General features: G+C 39.5%; 1 protein-coding gene across 4 annotated transcripts in view; it reads left to right on the forward strand.

Moving 5' to 3' along the window:
* ARL15 (ADP ribosylation factor like GTPase 15) overlaps positions 1 to 20,143 on the forward strand; it is a 263,307-nt gene that overhangs the window by 90,355 nt on the left and 152,809 nt on the right. For all 4 annotated transcript variants that reach the window (XM_056541755.1, XM_056541763.1, XM_056541778.1 and 1 more), the window contains 2 exons: positions 4,687 to 4,831; positions 7,396 to 7,455. In XM_056541755.1, the coding sequence (XP_056397730.1) occupies positions 4,687 to 4,831; positions 7,396 to 7,455 (205 nt within the window). The remainder of the gene's footprint in view (positions 1 to 4,686; positions 4,832 to 7,395; positions 7,456 to 20,143) is intronic.

A 20,143-nucleotide genomic window follows, 5' to 3' on the forward strand; every position in this document is an offset into this window, starting at 1 on the left:
ATTGCCGGCGAGCCGAGATTGAATTTTCTATGTGTAGGACTTCATGAAGGAATTAGCATGTGCTTTGATCCCATTTGTGAATGGCACTGGGTAGGCTCTTATTGCTGTTTCCAGATGGTGTTACAGGGGACAAACAGTTGTGTTTCAGCATTTCTCAATAGGCTGTCTAGACGGGCCTGGCAGCAGACAGATACAGCCACCCATCAAATTAGCGTTTGTCAGATTTATGTTAATAGTCTACCCAAGACCCTTCCTGTCGATGACATGAAGATTTATGGGCACAATTCTGTGCTGTAAAGAAAAATGTAAAATTGTATATCAATACATAAAAAAAACAAAACAAAGTTCCGTACAATAGCCAAAGCAACCCAAAAAAGTGTATTAAAAAAATTGGAGTGAATTCTTTTTTTTTTTCGCCAACGTTTTCTTATTGGCCCTTCTAAAAAAAAATTTTTTTTAAAAGTAGCGCTTTTTTTTTATTCATGCTACATTGCGTAATTTGAACCTTTCTGTGCAGTGGGAATCACCTTTTGACAGGCACTAGCACCATTGTTTTTCCAAGTCTGACCCCAACAACTTTGATCATGTTCTCATTTACAGACTTGTCTGCCTGCATATTTTAAAACCTAGATAGCAACAAGTGTGAGAACAGTCTAGTCAAGTTTTAGCACCGTGAAAAGAGAGAATACATTATACCCGCTCTATAACTGTTTTCTGATGTAAATGCACTTATAATCTCTTCGATATACCGCAGCGTTTTTCTTAGAATTTTTTTTACACATGTAATTTTTTTTTTCTCTTTTAAAAAAAAGCTATTGTCCCTGGACGGAGCAGCTCATAAAATGACTAGACTGGTTAATAAGGATTTGACTTTATAGTTATACAGTACATTTGAGTCTATCCTCATCTTAGTTGATGTTATAACAATGTTCAAAAACATATTTATTACAATATTAAATGCTTCACATTTTCCAACTTGGGAAACAATGGTTAAACACAAGCAACGATCGAGTTGGGGTGCATTAACAGGGGCAGATCTTCTGCCAGATTTTAGCTGTGAGTTTAGCCGTGGCAGAATTTCCCCAGCCAAAAATCAACAGCAAATTTAATTTCAATAGGGTCTAATGCAGATTTTCCCCAGCAGAAGATCCACCCGTGTGAATGTACGCGGTAGGGTTTCCAAGCAAACATAATACTGTAGTAATGCAATCTCAAAAGAACAAACCGATCCGGCACAGCCCTATGTACCTGTCAGTTTAAATCCTCTTAATATATAACTTAGTGTAGCAGGTGTATGCTCTCCTGTTGGTGGTGCTCTACACCAGTAGTATAAGCAAAATCAATGTCCACACAAGAAAAAATAGCGGAGCAACTCACCCAGTATTAGTGGAGTCAATTCGAACGATCGACATTGTGGTCAGCATCGCGGTCTGGCGGGGATGCAGCGGGAGTCGGAAGATGTTACGGGGGGGGAAGTCAGGTGTCAGGCCACAGCCGTATCGCACTCGCCCCCCCCCCCGTAACATCTTCCACCTCCCGCTGCATCCCCTGCTGACTGCGATGTCGTTTGAATTGACTCCACTAATACCGGGTGAGTTGCTCCAATATTTTTTCTTGTGTGGACATAATACTGTAGTATCTGACTCCCTGTGCATGATAAAAACAGAAACTGGTATACTTCCCCTGCTGCTGTCAGAACTGCTGGTCCCTGTTGTGGTCCTGTTATTCCTATATTTCATAATGTTTCACTCCCTGCTCAGTCAATGACCAGAATCAGGAAGAAGATTTGACAATGGTGGGGGAGGTTTGTATGCCTGCTTTTTTTTTTCTATTCTTAAATGCACAGGGGGGGTATTTTATTAGCCTGGAAACCCCTTTTAAAAAAATTAAAGGGGTATTCCAGGAAAAAACTTATTTTTTATATATATCAACTGGCTCCAGAAAGTTAAACAGATTTGTAAATTACTTCTGTTAAAAAATATTAATCCTTTCAGTACTTATGAGCTTCTGAAGTTAAAGTTGTTCTTTTCTGTCTAAATCCTCTCTGATGACACCTGTCTCGGGAACCGCCCAGTTTAGAAGCAAATCCCCATAGCAAACCTCTTCTAAACTGGGCGTTTCCGAGACAGGTGTCATCAGAGAGGATTTAGACAGAAAAGAACAACCTTAACTTCAGAAGCTCATAAGTACTGAAAGGATTAAGATTTTTAATAGAAGTAATTTACAAATCTGTTTAACTTTCTGGAGCCAGTTGATAGATGAAAAAAAGGGTTTTTTCCTGGATAACCCCTTTAAGTTTCCATACTAGAGTTTGGCAAAATAACTAGAACACGGCTATTTTTTACATAGTCCAGTTGAAGTCTTTCTGACACACGGCTTCTGCATTTGCTGGAACTGCTGCGGATAGGGTGGGAAATTCTATCAAGGAGACTCCCAGGAGATTCCTAGAATTTAGCAGAATACTCCAAATTGGGTCTCGAAGGAATTCTCTCCCTTGGAAACTCTCAATTCCTAAGACTTCAGAACTTCATCTCGTGTTTATATCTGTCTTGTTCCCCCACAGCTCTCCATGTTCACATTTTTGACTGGATTTACTGTAGAGGAACATTTTAATATTTTCAGTCACATTACAGGTGTGATGCTGCATAACACAGAGGTCCATGAGAGCCATAAACTTAGCTGGCAGGGCTGACTATTTCTTCCTCGCTCAATTCCTATCAAACTTTTACCTCCTTGCGTCAAGCTGACTGTGATCACAAATGGATTATGTATCCCCGAAAACCAATAAAAGGACGCCAGCCTGATCCAATGGACTTCAGCTTGTTGTGTGTATTATACAGTTCCCACTTGTCTCTCGGTAGTAGATGAATGTTAGGAACAGCTCTACACTTCTAACATGTGTGTTAAGCATTAAAGTGCTCCTACAGGGCCTCATCCAGCGCAGAAAACCTACATCAGCAGAACAAATCCTAATGACTTCTCTGCAGGCTCGGACACATTCCACAGACGAGATGGGTTCCAGCCACTCTAAAGGGGTCTTTGTAGATTGTTTTTAACCAAAAGTGATGCAAATTTTAGGGACCAATAAGATAAGGCTACCTTGTCAAGACTGGTTGTGGGCAGCTGCAATACATCCACATTTTTGCGTTAGTATCCATATCACGGCAGCAAAGCCTGTGCCCCCAAGAGTATATCTAAAGGGGTCATCTCATGAAATAATTTAGCATTTTACTATTTCATTACACAACGTCCATTGAAACAGTGGGACATGAGCAGAGAAATATTAATAAGAAGTTATTTTTTTCTCCGCTCAAATCCGGCAAACAATGGACACCAAATGGAAAGCCAGACGAACCTCATTAAAGCCAATGGGATCTGTTGGTGTCTGTTGTGCAACGGACTGTTCAGCTTAGGGCAGCACGATTTGGGGAAAATGTGCATCGATTTATAGGGGTAAATATTGTGGTTTCGATTGCATTATTATAAACAAATGGTGAAGTCCCCCTATTTCACCCCCCCATTTCATCTTTATCTCCATTTTTCACATCTATACTCCCCTTGTAACATCTCCCCCTCCTTGTAACATCTCCCCCCACCCTTGTAACATCCCATCCATTGTTACATCTCCCCCCTTGTCACATCTCCTCCATGTCACATCCCCACCCCCATGTCGCATCTTCCCCTGCATGTTCACATGCTATTTCATGTAACCACTCCCATGTCACATTTCTCCCCCCTCTCCCTTGTCACATCTCCCCTATGTCACATCCCCCCCATTAATGCTGTACTGTGAAGCAGGGGAAACATAAAAAAAAAAACCTGATTACCTAGGCCTAGTCCCCCATAGGTGCCACAAATCCCGTTCTCCTTCATGCTGTCTCGTGACTTATGGGACTTACAGGACCTTCCTGCTCAGCCAATCATTGGCCTGGCATGACACCACTGTGGCCTCTGATTGGCTGAGCGGGAAAGGTCCTGGAACCAGCTGGTTGGTGGAAGCAATGAGAAGATACTGCAGCAGCTGAAGACACACTGGCTGGGAAACACTGACTTAGCATTTTAATTTTGGCGGCGATCCAGACCCCGCGTACATGTGTCATATGGTGTTGGGCCGCCATCAAAATAGTCACAAATTTTCCCTGGGGAAAATAATCACAATTTGCCAATATCGTAATACGATTGTGATATTGTGTAGCCCTAGTTCACCTTAGTTTTATTTATTTTGAATGGACTCCCAAATGGAGCTCCCTAAGGCAGATCTAAACAATCCCTTATCGATGCCCTATGCTATAGCAGGAATCACTTCACTAACTTACACTATAGAAGATTCTATAGTATATTTTCTATTTTCTAAAATTATAGGGAAGTTATGTTATGTTTTTTCATGGTCTTGGTTGTGTGAAGGTTATTTTGTTGGTTTAATTTACTCGAGCTCTTCAGTGGCCTTTGTAGGGATTGAATAGGCTCGGTTATTCTACAGTATGTTGTCAGTTAGTGTAAAGAGTAAATTGTGTAAAGTGAGTACATTGGAGCTGTACAACGTTGTTTCCCGGATACCTTAGCTGCTTATATTACTGGTATTTTGTACTTGTGGCAGTTGTCATTATGACATACAGTACATGTGCTGTACATGCTCCATGCGAAGCTGGTATTGTTGCTCATTTCTTTTAATAATTGTTTTTGCAGTGTTTTCGAGCCCTCTGTTGTAAGGGTCCTCCTCCTCCTCGGCCTGAATATGATATTGTTTGTATAGGACTCACAGGATCTGGGAAGACAAGTCTTTTAACACAACTGTGCAGTGAGAGCCACGACAATATTGTGCCTACTACAGGTAATAAACATGTTCCTATAAGTTTATTATGTTTTTGTGATGGAGTTTGTACTGTCTTTCACTAATAGACATCTGATTTTTTTTACATATATATGCAGTATAAGTCTTTAGCTTTCTGCATTTTATTAATTTTTTTTATCCCATGAAGGCATTACTATTTTTCTTGTATGTTAAAATTATGTACTGTTTATCTATGACACAGGCAGCCTTTTTAGGACCCCAAGGCTGACTGCAGAAGGTTCCCCAGTGGGCCACTATGAGACTCAATGACCCAATCATATTTACGTAGTTGATAAGGTTGAAATAAGACAATCGAGTTTAACCTATACCCCTTCTGTGCTAATCTAGGGGAAGAAAAAACAAACAAACAAACAAACCCTTATTAAGGCAGATGCCAATTGCCCCATACCTGTTTGCTGAATCGACCATCACAGCTTCATGTGGCAGAGTTCCATATACTCACTGCTCTTACAGTAAAGAATTCACATCTGTTGATGGTGAAACCTTTTTTCCTCTAGATGTAGAGGATGCCCCCTTGTCATAGTTACAGGTCTAGGTATAGAGAGTTTACATGAAAGATCTCTGTACTGTCCTTTCATATATTTATACATTTTAAGTCTCCAACTTAAATAACCCCAATCTTAATAACCTGTCTTGGTCTTGTAATGCTCCCATGCCATTAATTACCTTGGTCACCCTCTTTCAAACCTGCTCAATTTCAGCCATGTCCTTCTTTCCAGGTGCACAATATAATACACAAAATAATAAGCGTGGTTTTACAAGTGATTTGTATAGAGGCAAAGCTATGTTCTTGTCGTAAACCTTTATGCATCTTTTGATGACTTTTATGATTTTATTTGCTTTGGCAACAACTGCCTGGCATTGATCAATAATGTTGAGATTATTGTCCATTGATACCACCAAATCCTTTTCAGTGGTAGTTTTTACCCAGTGTTTTACAATTTAGCACATAATCATATGTCTTCTTGCCTCCGCCCAAGTACATAACCTTACATTTAACCACATTGAGCTTCATTTGCCATGTCTGTGCTTAAAGGGGTATTCCAGGAAAAAACTTTTTTTATATATATATATATATATCAACTGGCTCCAGAAAGTTTAACAGATTTGTAAATTACTTCTATTAAAAAATCTTAATCCTTTAAGTACTTATGAGCTTCTGAAGTTAAGGTTGTTCTTTTCTGTCTAAGGGTACATTCCCACACAGCGTATTTGCTGCGTATTTGCTGCTGCGTATTTTATTTTCCCTGTTGAAGTCAATGGGTAGGAAAATACGCAGCACCAAATACGCAGCAAATACGCAGCAAAATACGCCGTGTGGGAACGTACCTTAAATCTTCTCTGATGACACCTGTCTCGGGAAACACCCAGTTTAGAAGCAAATCCCCATAGCAAACCTCTTCTAAACTGGGCGTTTCCCGAGACAGGTGTCATCAGAGAGGATTTAGACAGAAAAGAACAACCTTTACTTCAGAAGCTCATAAGTACTGAAAGGATTAAGATTTTTTAATAGAAGTAATTTACAAATCTGTTTAACTTTCTGGAGCCAGTTGATATATATAAAAAAGTTTTTTCCTGGAATACCCCTTTAAGCCTCCAGCTTCCCCAGATCCCTCTGTGATATTATATTATCCTCTTCTGTGGTGATCACCTTACCCTGTTTAGTGTCTATGTACACATATAAACATGTTAAAAAGAAGAGGACCCACATCTGACCCCTGTTTTGCCCAACTGTGAACTGTAATCTAATTGAAGTATGTTCCATTAACAACACCCTAGGTTTCCCATTATTGAGCCAGTTGCTAGGCCATATACATATATTCTCTAGTCTTACTCATGTCATCTGCTATTGGATTTTCCTGTGTAAATATAATGGAGAAGATGATATTTAATAGATTGTCCTTTTCTTCCTCCTCCTCCGCAGTAACACTTAGATTATTTCTTGGACGACCAACAATTGCAGTTTTAAATCATTAGTGTACTTTAAAACTACTTTTGATATGTTGCTCAGACTACTGCGATTATGAGATATAAGTTGGAGAAGCGAGCGACATTGCGCTCCACTCCCTGAAGCATGCAATAGAGCCTTGCATCGGGATTGGGATCCCACTGTTCCACTGACCTCGATAAAAGAAAAACTTGCTGGCGGTAATGAAGTTGTTGCGGACAGGAGTAGGTGATCACAGAACACACATCGGGTATTGCAAAACCCTGCACATCTGGCAAATCTCTGAAATGGCACAAGAGGGTGATGAAATATCACAGAGGGTACACTCTCTAAAAGTTGTGACAAAATGTTTGTTGGAGCAGTGGGATTGGACACACGTTGCGGGAGAAGGCGGTAGTGGAACACACACCTTTCAGAAGCTGTGGGTCATTTTTTGCTTTCTGCCTGATAAAATATATGTTTTCCAGCATCTTCTATCAGTAAAAATGGTTTCGGAGGAAATGGCATAAATTAAGAGTGTTTTCTGACTTTTGCACAGTACTCTTGGAATATGTGAATTATCTGCCGTTTAATATTTGTTCTTTTTATATTTTAGGTTTTAGTATAAAAGCCGTTCCATTCCAGAGTGCAATTCTCAATGTGAAAGAGCTTGGAGGTACTCGTATAATTTCTTCTGTGTGTGTGTAGATTACAACAGTTTTGTCTAAATCGACATTTTGTCAGCACCAGTTACAAAACTTTGACTGATGGTCAATAATATTAAAACCTTTGTCAGTGAGGAGTCAAGTGACCTGATTAGTATTCTCAGTGCCAGCCAGAGAAAAAAATGTTTTATAAATCAGCCAGTGACAGGCATTTATACAGATCTGTAAACTACTTCTATTTAAAAATCTTGGAGAAAGTTGTGTAGCCTTTCTAGTCTGACCACAGTGCTCTCTGCTGTCACTTATGCCCATGTCAGAAACTGTCCAGAGCAGGATAGGTTTGCTACGGGAATTTGCTTTTGCTCTGTACAGTTCCTGACCTGGACAGATGTGGCAGCAGAGAGCACCAAGTCTGATTTTAAAAGTTGTATGACTTCCTCTGGAGCATACAGCAGCTGGTAAGTCCTGGAAGGCTTCAGATTTTTAAACAGAAGTAAATTACAAATCTGTGTAACTTTCTGTCACCAGTTGATTTAAAAACATCGCTTTCCCGCTCTGGAGTACCCCTTTAACCCTTTCACTTCTGGACATTTTGCACCTTTTTTGTAACCAGGATAATTTTCACATGTTTGACATACACAAAATCTTTATTACAAAATAAAAATAAAAAAACTCATTCTTCATGTTATCAACATGCCTTCAGTAGTTTATACACACAGACACTTTCATACAATTTTGTATCCAAGTATTATTTATTATTATAATATTTATATATAATGGGGCAAAGAAAATTTAGTCAGCCACCAAAAGTTCTCCCACTTAAAAGGATGAGATAGGACTGTAATTTTCATCATAGGTATACCTCAACAATGAGAGACATAATGAGAAAAAAAATCCATAAAATCACATTGTCTGATTTTTAAAGAATTTATTTGCAAATTATGGTGGAAAATAAGTATTTGGTCACCAACAACATTGCAAGATTTTTGGCTCACAGACCTGTGACTTCTTCTTTAAGAGTCTACTCTGTCCTCCACTCATTACCTGTATTAATGGCACCTGTTTGAACTTTTTATCAGTATAAATGACACCTGTCCAGAACCTCCAAACAGTCACACTCCAAACTCCACTATGGCCAAGACCAAAGAGCTGTCGAAGGACACCAGAAACAAAATTGTAGACCTGCACCAGGCTGGGAAGACTGAATCTGCAATAGACAAGCAGCTTGGTTTGAAGAAATCAACTGTAGGAGCAATTATTAGAAAATGGAAGACATACAAGACCACTGATAATCTCCCTCGATCTGGGGCTCCACGCAAGATCTCACCCCGTGGTGTCAAAATTATCACAAGAATGGTGAGCAAAAATCCCAGAACCACACAAGGGGACCTAGTGAATGACCTGCAGAGAGCTGGGACCAAAGTAACAAAGGCTACCATCAGTAACACACTACTCCACCAGGGACTCAAATCATGCAGTGCCAGACATGTCCCCCTGCTTAAGCCAGTACATGTCTGGGCCCATCTGAAGTTTTCTAGAGAGCATTTGGATAATCCAGAACAGGATTGGGAGAATGTCATATGGTCAGATGAAACCAAAGTAGAAGTTTTTGGTAAAAACTCAACTCGTTGTGTTTGGAGGAGAAAGAATACTGAGTTGCATCTAAAGAGCACCATACCTACTGTGAAGCATGGGGGGTGGAAACATCATGCTTTTGGGGCTGTTTATCTGCTAAGGGACCAGGACGACTGATCCGTGTAAAGGAAAGAATGAATGGGGCCATGTATCGTGAGATTTTGAGTGAAAACCTCCTTCCATCAGCAAGGGCATTGAAGTTGAAATGTGGCTGGGTCTTTCAGCATGACAATGATCCCAAAAACACTGCCCGGGTAACGAAGGAGTGGCTTCATGAGAAGCATTTCAAGGTCCTGGAGTGGCCTAGCCAGTCTCCAGATCTCAACCCCATAGAAAAGCTTTGGAGGGAGTTGAAAGTCTGTGTTGCCCAGCGACAGCCCCAAACATCACTGCTCTAGAGGAGATCTTCATGGAGGAATGGGCCAAAATACCAGCAACAGTGTGTGAGAACGTTGTGAAGACTTACCGAAAACATTTGACCTCTGTCACTGCCAACAAAGGGTATATAACAAAGTATTGAGATTAACTTTTGTTATTGAACAAATACTTATTTTCCACCATAATTTACAAATAAATTCTTTAAAATTAGACAGTGTGATTTTATGGATTTTTTTCTCTCATTATGTCTCTCATAGTTGAGGTATACCTATGATGAAGATTACAGGCCTCTCTCATCTTTTTAAGTGGAAGAACTTGCACAATTGGTGGCTGACTAAATACTTTTTTGCCCATTGTATGTATGTGTAAATACAGTGTGTATGTGTGTGTGTGTATATATATATATATATATATGTATATATATATTATTACAGTGTGTATGTATATATATATATATCGTCAGGAAACTGGGTGCAAATGGAAAACATGCAGTCCCAGTCGCAGATTCCAAATGATGCAAAAATCCAGCAGCACACCTGAGGTCGTTCAGTGAAACACAACAGTGCTTTATTGACCCACGTTCACAAGCATGACGTTTCGACGGTATCACACCGTCTTGATCAAGCATGGTGTACAAGTGATCAAGTCAGCATTTTATAAGGTGCAACATCAGTAAACTCCTTATCCAATTCATAAGTTACCGTAATCTACAAATGTGTCAAATACATTCATCATAAAATACAGGTCTCCATTGCATCAATGTGAATAGTGTTAAAGGTAGACATGCGAAGAAAAAAAAAAGATAATAATAATAATAATTTTATATATAATTTTTTTTTTTTTTTTTCATATGTATGTGGTTCTGCTGTGGGTGACTATAGGTTGCCTTCAGCATTACCACATATACATACACATTTTTTTCTATGCCTCACATATCTTTATTACCCACTTATATATTTTTTCACATATCTACCTTTAACACTTCACATTGATGCAGTGGAGATGATATACCGTTGTATACTTTTTTTTCTTTATACTTTGTACAATCATTAGCTTTTTTTAAATACATTTTTTACACACATGACCCTATTTGAGCCGTTCATACACATTACATTTAGATACATTTTTTACTTCACTGCGGATCTCTGCATCAGAGTGTGAAGTGCGCCGGCATGAGCATCGGCGCTGATCACGTGACGGTAAGTTGGGTCATGCGAGTGCCCATACAGAGACCAAGGTAGTGAACGCTGGAATGGCTTCTGTGGAGTGTATAGGTGAGTGTGGATCCGTTCCTATGGCAACATTGTTTTTAACAAACACTATTTAGCACATACAGCTGGCACTTAAAGGGGTACTCTTTAAAGGGGGAACTTTTTTGTTTTTGTTTTTTTAAATGAACTGGTGCCAGAAAGTTAAACAGATTTGTAAATTACTTCTATTAAAAAATCTTAATCCTTCCAGTACTTTTTAGCAGCTGTTTGCTACAGAGGAAAATCTTTATTTTTTAATTTCTTTTTTTGTGTTGTCCACAGTGCTCTCTGCTGACACCTGATGTCCGTTTCAGGAACTGTCCGGAGCAAGCCTATGCTGCTCTGGACAGTTCCTGACACGGACAGAGGTGTCAGCAGAGAGCACTGTGGACTACACAAAAAAGAAATTAAAAAGTAAAGAATTTCCTCTGTAGCCTACAGCTGCTAAAAAGTACCAAAAGGATTAAGATATATATTTTTTTTAATTCCAAATATCTTTTATTTTGCAATATTTCAATTAACAACACATACAACATCATTGCAAGAATGGAAGGATTAAGATTTTTTTAATAGAAGTAATTTACAAATCTGTTTAACTTTCTGGCATCAGTTCATTTAAAAAAAAAAATAAGTTTTCCACCGGAGTACCCCTTTAATTGTACTGATTTATAGGACACTGGCAAAAATATATTTTATATCACGATCAACATGTTTATTGTACTATGTATGATATTGCACCTGTATGCACTTTATATCTGTGGCACCATATGTTTTACCTGTATTTTATGATGTATGTATTTGACACATGTTTGCAGATTCATTTATGAATTGGATAAGGAGTTTACTGATGTTGTACTGATAAAGACGGTGTGATGCCGTCTAAACGTCGTTTTCGTGAACATGCGTCAATAAAGCACTGTTGTGTTTCACTGAATGACCTCAGGTGTGCTGCTGGATTTTTGCATCATTTGGGATGTATGTATACAGTGTATGTATATGTATGTATGTGTGTGTGTGTGTGTGTATGTATGTGTGTGTATGTATATATATATATATATATATATATATATATATATATATATAATTGTGTGTGTGTGTGTGTGTATGTATATATATATATATATATATATATATATATATATATATATATATACATATATATATATTTATTAGAGAGAGAGATCGATAGGTAGATGTATGTATATGAGAGATATCTATATCTGAGAGAGATATCTTTATATATATATATATATATATATATATATATATATATATATATATATATATATATAAAAAGATATAATTTTTTTAAATTTTTTTATTTATATAAATTATGTCTATATGCCAAATTGCCATAAAATCTGCAAAACCGGAGAAACCCTATATGTTTCCTGATAGAAGGGCAACCTGACTATTGTAGTTTATGTATCGACCCAAGGCTTGCTGCTAATGTAACAAACTCTCAGCTGTTAGCAGTAGTTCTAAGAAGCTCATGTCTGATTTTGATCAACAAAAATATTTTCATTTACTTGAACTTAGAAATATATATATATATATATATATATATATATATATATATATATATATATTTTTATATATATATATATATATAAAATTAATGGGTATTAAACATAAGTGCCCAAATCTTCAGTCTGTTGGCATGTTGTAATTATTTCCACGTATGGATGTAGGCTTTATATATATATATATATATATATATATATATATATATATATATATATATATATACTGTTGGCTGTCCGGGCATGCTGGGAATTGTAGTTTTGCAACATCTGGAGGTCCGCAGGTTGGAGACCACTGCTATAGGGTAATGTTTTCCAAACGGTGAGTATCCAGCTTTGGCAAAACTACAACTCCCAGCATGCCCGGACAGCCTTCGGCTGTCCGAGCATGCTGGGAGTTGTAGTTTTGCAACAGCGGTAGACACACTGTTCGGAAAAACACTGCAGTAGGGTTTTTCCAATGCCATATAGCCTCACCAACAATATGCGTGCATCAACGTTTCTTGTGGGGGCTGTATCGAGTTGCTTAGGGTCTTGCTACTAGTAGTCACACTGGAGGTCTGAGTGGCACATATCACTTGTCACTACACGGCTACTGGTCTCTCGGAGAGAGGAAGTTATCACATCACATGCTGAGAGATCTGGCCTATACCACAAGGGAATTATTAACACCGGCCTGAGCCATTGTGCTGGATAAGCTGCCGCACCAGAGGAAATGCTGGTAAAAGGACCTGAGGCCGGTGTGAACATGTCAGACTCCCGGGAGATTTCAATGCAAATGGCAGAAAAGAAAGTGATATTTTTAGAATAAATAATAATGATTATTCACTTAACGATTCCTTATAAATCTGGTCTGTCCAAACAGATTTATTGGTGGTGTTTTCATATGATTTTTGAGATTTTTTTTTTCATTTCTTCAATATGATTACCGTAATACTGAGCAGTTGTAGAATTTTTTTTCTATAAATTACTAATTATACTTTTTTTTTTTTATTATTATTATTATTATTATTATTATTATTATTTTACTGTGCTTTTGGAGGAAACACTATTACTACTACTCCACAATTAAAAGCCTTGCCAATTATTATTGGGACGTTTCAGCATGCCCAATGATACAAATAAAGTATGCAGTTAGGAAATTTCTCTTTTAAGGTCTGTAAATCTGTTTCCTGTGCCATCAGGACATTTTAGTTACAGTTTAAGGTTAACACTATATATCAAGACAAACCACTAAATGGTTCGTAAAGTTCTGTTTTTAGCTTTACACTATACTTGGCATTACAAAAAAAATTTGACCTGTACTAGGGACCCCAACCGATTGCTAGGGTGAATGGGGAGAGAAGTGCACTACCATGTGCTTCTCTCCCATAGACTTGCATTGTGTGACCATTCTTAGAGCTGAGGGAGAACGCACTAAGCGTGCGCTCCTCCGAACCTGTTGTTGTGACTAGTTGGTGTCTGAGCACTCAGACCCTGACTGATCAAAACTTTAAATATGTCTCTTAGACATATCAAAAGATTTTACAGTCCCACTGATCACATACCTGTATATAGAAAGTTAATCGGTCTTGCCTCCCTTTAAGATTTTGGAGATATGATGTTCTGTACCACCTCTGATGATCTCAGTACTCCGAGGGGCAGGGGATGTAATTATGCTGTGTTCTGTTTAATTGCAGCGGTGTGTACTAGGGATCGACCGATATCGTATCTTTAGGACCGATACCGATAATCTGGCCTTTCAGGCCGATAGACGATAATTTATACCAATATTCCGGTATAAGTTATCGGCTATTTCCCAACCCCCCCCCCCCCCCGGCCCCGAAAAAGCAGCTGCAGATCGTTGATTTAAAGCAGGCGCTTTAAATCAATGAACTGCAGCGGCTTTTGCGGGGCCAGAGACCGCCGCCGCCACCCGCTTCTCTCCCCCTCCTTAGTCCAACCATCGCCGCTGCCCCATTGCCTCCCCCATCCCCGGTTTTATAATTACCGGGGTCTGCGCTACTTCTGGCTCCGGCAGCGTCCTGAGCTGTCGCTGTGCGCACTGACGGTGACGTTGCATTGAGGACGTCACTCGTCATCGCAGGAGCCAGAAATAGCGTGGACCCCAGGCTCCGGGAACAGGTAATTATAAAACCGGGAATGGGGGATGCAATGGGGCATCATCGGTCTCTGGTCGGGGCGGTGGGGGGGTATTTCATTAAATATGCACCCCCTCGCTGCACACAGTATTATATTACATCTTTGCCCTTTGACGGAGTACTGAGATCATCAGAGGGAGTACAGTATGTTCAGAATGAGACAGTGATCAGCATACTATAAACAGGTATGTGATCAACCCTCCCCTTCCCCAGCTATTCATAGGTAGGAATTAAACTTATTTATTTTAAGAGTGACCACAGTTTCTTTTTAAGGTCCCCATACACCGTGTATAGCTTTCTGACGAATGCTTATTCAGCCGAAAGTTGTTCTTCCTCATTTCCCTATAAACATGCGCACTCAAAAGTCCAGTGGGAAAAGTGTCTGTCCATTTCTACCAGATACATCTTTTCCCACCTCACTCCTCTTATGTCAGCTTATCTCACGAGAGGAAAAGGTTGGACATAGAAATCCAACATGTTTGGAGGCCCTCTTATACCCATTAGATAGTTGGCTGGTCTTGACGAAATGGACAGTTTCAGCCAACTTTTCTCTAATATGTATAGGATCCATTAGCCAACCCCACTCCCTATATCCTATCATGGTATCTGGATGTAATACATATGTCCAGACTGTACATATGGGTATATGAATCATATAGAAGCCTCTCATTGCTGACTTGTCTGAGGAATCCAAAGACTTGAAAGGCGAGATGACTTTTTTTTTGGAGACTGAATGAATTGACGGTCGATTTATTAGATGGTTCGGTGAATATTACTGTAGTTGCCTGTCATGGTAACCCTGACAGACAATACTGTTTTGGAAAATAAAGTTCCCTGGAGGGAGGGTAAGAAATGTTTGTGGGGAAAAAAGTTAAATACAAAAACAAGAAACAAATACTTTTAGTAGATTCCTGCAATAATCTAGTTTACATGCTTGTGGCAGTCCATACACTTTCATCCTGTCAGAGGTTTATATGGCTGTCCAGACCCGCGTTAGACATGGGTTAAAACTGTTAAGCCCATCACACTGAAATGGTTGAAATATTTGTGAGGAAAACTGTCCCACCGTGTGTGTAACAGGCACGGTAATGAAGGATGACATGCTGAAGTATTCAGGAATAATTTGTAACTGTCTGGAAATGTGCCACCGATGGCTCTGCTGAGCCTAACGTATTGGGTTACTCTTTGATCTTGGATAGGCATGGAGGCCATGTATTTTGACAAAATACTTGTCTCTTGAGCCACTTTCTGAGAGAAAATGTGGACGTACTTTGAATAAGGTCCATGATAAGCCTTTTTTTAAGCTTTGCTAGACCCTGCCAAGAGCTAAATACGCAGGTGTAAATAAGACTGCATGCATTGTTTGGCTTCTCTTCAAGAGTTGGCCCAAAAATATTTGGATGTACACGTATACATTCTGGTGAAGTCACAGCTTTTGTACAGCCGCCAACGAGAAGCCTGTCCAAAAATAATTTATGAAATAAACAACTTATTCGAACAATTCATGGAAAGATTTGGTCACAATCAGGGGTGCAGCCACATGCAACCAACTGTACCTATTCTGTGCTCCCCCATCCACTGAAACATAGGCGTACTTTAACTTCTTCATAATGCCGCAGTCGCCAAAGTGTGACCCTTGAGATCTTGCTAAACTTCAACTGCCAGCGTGCACGGACAGCCGTTGGCTGTCCGGGCATGCTGGAAGTTGTAGTCTTGCAACATCTGAAGGGCCATTGTTTGGAGACCACTATTAACGGTTCCTGTCTGTTCACATCTGCATTGTAGTTTTAATTTATATAGCAGTATCCAATGCGCTGCCAGACCCATTGGCACCTGATGGACACCTTTAAAGGGGTAAGCCACAGGAAAACATTTTTTTTTTTTTTTTTTCTTTTTTACTTTTTTTTTTTTAAATCAAATGGTGCCAGAAAGCTAAACTGTTTTGTAAATTACTTCAATTTAAAAAATGTTATCCTTCCAGTACTTATCAGCTGCTGTATGCTCCATAGGAAGTTCTTTTCTTTTTGGATTTCCTTTCTGTCTACAGATTTCCTTTCTGACTACAGTGCTCTCTGCTGACACCTCTGTCCATTTTAGGAACTATCCAGAGTAGGAGCAAATCCCCATAGCAAACCTATCCTGCACTGTGGTCAGACAGAAAGGAAATCCAAAAAGAAAATAACCTGTGGAGCAAAAAGCAGCTAAGTACTGAAAGGATTAAGATTGAGTTGATTTAAAAAAAATAAAATGTTTTCCAGAGAAGTACCCCTTTAACTTATGTTGGGGTCTGTTAGGTTCCACAGTTTGTTGTGACTGGAAATAGTACTCGAAATGGAGATATTATTTAAAAAAAAAAATGTTCTTGCCAGATATGACAGAGCCTTAAATGGGCGCTGTAATTAAGCTCATCTTTGGATATGTCCAAATGACACGTAAAAGGGGTTTGAGTGTTCCGACGCCCTCTGTCCCGGCTCTGTGTCACGTGATCGAAACATACTCTTAATGTAAGTCTATGGAACGTCTCTTGATCTTATGACACCGTGCAAGGAGTCGTGTGTGCGGCTGCACAGTCTTCTCCCATCATGTTCTTCTGATCGATGGACGTCTGAACACTCGTCGATCAAAACTTTTGACGTCTTTTAGGACATGTAAAAATTGACAGGTACAATTTAAACAGCATCTCTGCTTTGTCTTCTCTGTGCTGATTATAAGTGTGTAGGGGTACGGTTACGGTGTAGGGGGCTGCTTAGAATTCATCCCATAAAATTGTCAGTTACTATGTTAAGCAACTTTGTGGAGCAATACAGATAAATGTGTTACCTAAGTTATGCCTGTATTTAATGTTATTTTATTTTCTTGCACCACAAACTAGCTACAACTTGGTCATTACAGGGTGCATCAGTTTTACCCTGACTGTTCCTTTAAAGGGGAATTCTTGTCATTTTTGCCATATTCATAGAAGAAACAATGGGGAGAAGTGGTGCATGTGGCTCTCTGCAATTGCCGCATATGGCAATAGTGAAGCCCTCAGCTGTTTCTGTAATGTCCATAACCTGCGATGGATATAGCTACATGAAATTGCAACATTTTTGTTTCTTCTCCTTTGAAATGCCGATCAGGGGCAAGGGTACCCCAGTTTACCCAATGGCTAGTTGTTTTAATTCTGGGAATCCCACCTATGAGACATTTTATGGCATTACTGGTGATCTGCCTTAAAGGAATTTTCCAAGATAAATATAAAAAACAAATCATAGAGTAAAAACAGCATAGTCACCTTGCTGAGTCCAGCTCTGGTCCTCCCTGATGATCTGATGATGTGCTTTTCCGGCTGTCCTGATGATAATCCTTACACACTGCAGCCTTAGTGATTGGCTGCAGTATGTTCTGAATGCCAGGAGAGAACATCATCAGGGGAAGTCAGAGAAACCAGGCGGCTAGGTGGGCAAAGTGTTTTTTATTATTTAACACCCCCAAGTAGGCTCTCATTTCTTGTAGTATTTATCTCGGAAAACCCTTTTTAGTATTGTCAGATGGGAGTACTCAACTACATTTTATTGTGCTACTGTCTTATACTACTGGAAAAGGTTGTCCAAAAAACTCGTCTAGATCTTGAGAAATGAAAACTCAAAAACCATGATTTCAAACCAAGGATTTGGGCAAGTATTAGTCTACCCAACTGTGAACAACAGTTGTATCTTGCTCATTTCCTCTGCAGGATTTTTTTTGAAGAAGCTTCACAAGATGAAGAGGGCCTTCACATACTTTTAGACAATTTGTCACTAGATCAGTGGTGGTTTTAATGAGCATGAAGTGTCCCGACTGAGCACTGAGATTCTCCCGTGTCAAGGAGGTTATCCTGAATTGGCATTGTTGATGGAAGATAATTGGCGTTTTTTACTTTTACATGGAACCGCTTTTTGGCTTTTGTTTCCTTTTGAACTGTCATAGTTCACTAGAGAAGATGTGTTTTTAACTTCCAACTAAGTCGTTCAAGTCTAAATTTGATGCTGACCATGAATATTCAGTTAGATTTGTATTTTTTTTAAACTTATTTATGGGGATTTTTTTTAATGGCTTACTATCACCATAATTTTATATCTGCAGAAATAACCTCAATCGGCCTATGTGGGTTGGCTACTTTGCAGTTTATTCTTCTAATTGTGTCACTTGTTGAATTGCAACAGATTAACGTAACCTTATGAACAAATATTGTTTTTTAAAGTTTGACCATAGGAATGAAAGAAATTGGTCTACACAAATCCAATACCTTTATCTTAATCAAAAATCTTTTGGAATAAATTGGAACACTAATTTTAGCTAGGCCCAATGACCTCCTACTATTGTATCTATTGTACCAGCACATGGATAAGTAAAATCAATCAGTGTTAAGATGATACAAGTTAGTGAAATGTATTAGTTTTATATTTAACTTGGCTCATATGGGTACTTTCGGACTTTATCTCGGAGGGCTATCAATATTTGACTAGAGGACCGACCTCCAGGACCCCCATTCATTATTGCATTGAAGGGGCTGTTGCATGCGTAGGAGCCGTCCAAGTGAGTGGCATGAGCTGTAATACCAGGCCAAGCTGATCTTGTGGACAATGTGCTAACAATGTAGGTGTTGGAGCCCCACTGATCAAATGTTAAAATGCTGGAGCATACATCTTCCATGTGCTATCAACCATTAGGGCTTGGGGAGCAGTTTGTGAATGTTGCATGTTACTCTTGCAGTTCCTGAAGAAAGGAAGGGTTTAGCTGCTGGCTAGTGTACACCTGAAGAAATTGTACTTGTTAGCATAGAAACGTGCCGACTTTCAGCTGTAGTACTCCTCTCAGGTGATATAAACTACATCTTCTTACCCTGGGTATTTCTCAATTTTCTTAAATATCAATTTTTTTTTTCTGTTGCAACAGTTTTTTTTTTTTTTTATCTGTTGACAACTTCCAGATATATGCTTCTAGAAAGAGTGGAAGGGGACTGCGGTGAAAGGTAAACTCTGCCTTATTCAAAAACATACTGATAGGGAATTTAGATTGTGAGCCCCAGTGGGGACCAATGTAAATGTACAGCTATGCGGAATCTGTGTGCGCTATAGAAAATAAAGAATTATTATTATTCTGTGCATAAGGGTTGTAGGAGGGAAACTTGTGGGGCTGCTAGTGTTAAAGAAATGTTACTTAAGCTTTTTGCAGCTGGAAGACACTGACTTGGCCATCTGTTAAATCTGGAACCAAGTGAGTGTACTTCAGTTGACGCTAGAGATAGCCGTCAGATCCAAAAAAAAACAAAACATTTTTTTAATATATCACTCAGTAGGGATCGACCGATATCGTTTTTTTAGGGCCGATACTGATAATCGGTGGAGGTTAGGGCCGATAGCCGATAACTTATACCGATATTCCGGTATAAGTTATCGGCTATTTACCCCTGCGACACCGCTGCAGATCATTGATTTAAAGCGGGCGCTTTAAATCAATTCACTGCAGTGGTTTTTGCGGAGCCATAGGCCGCCGCCACCACCCGCTTCTCTCCCCCTACCTGTCAGGGTGGTCCGGGCCATCCATTCTTCCTTCCTGTAGTGTCTGGCGGCATTCCGGGTGGAGGGTGGTAATCTTCTCCACTCCGGGCAGGCTCCGGCATAGTACGCTGCATAGACGCCGCTGCGCAGTGGCGCCCGTGCGCAGCGACGCACCTGACGTCACGGCGTAGCGGCGTCTATGCAGCTACTAGGCCGGAGCCTGCCCGGAGTGGGGAAGATGACCCCCGGA

This window comes from Hyla sarda, chromosome 1, assembly GCF_029499605.1.
Source record: "Hyla sarda isolate aHylSar1 chromosome 1, aHylSar1.hap1, whole genome shotgun sequence".
Taxonomy (NCBI): domain Eukaryota; kingdom Metazoa; phylum Chordata; class Amphibia; order Anura; family Hylidae; genus Hyla; species Hyla sarda.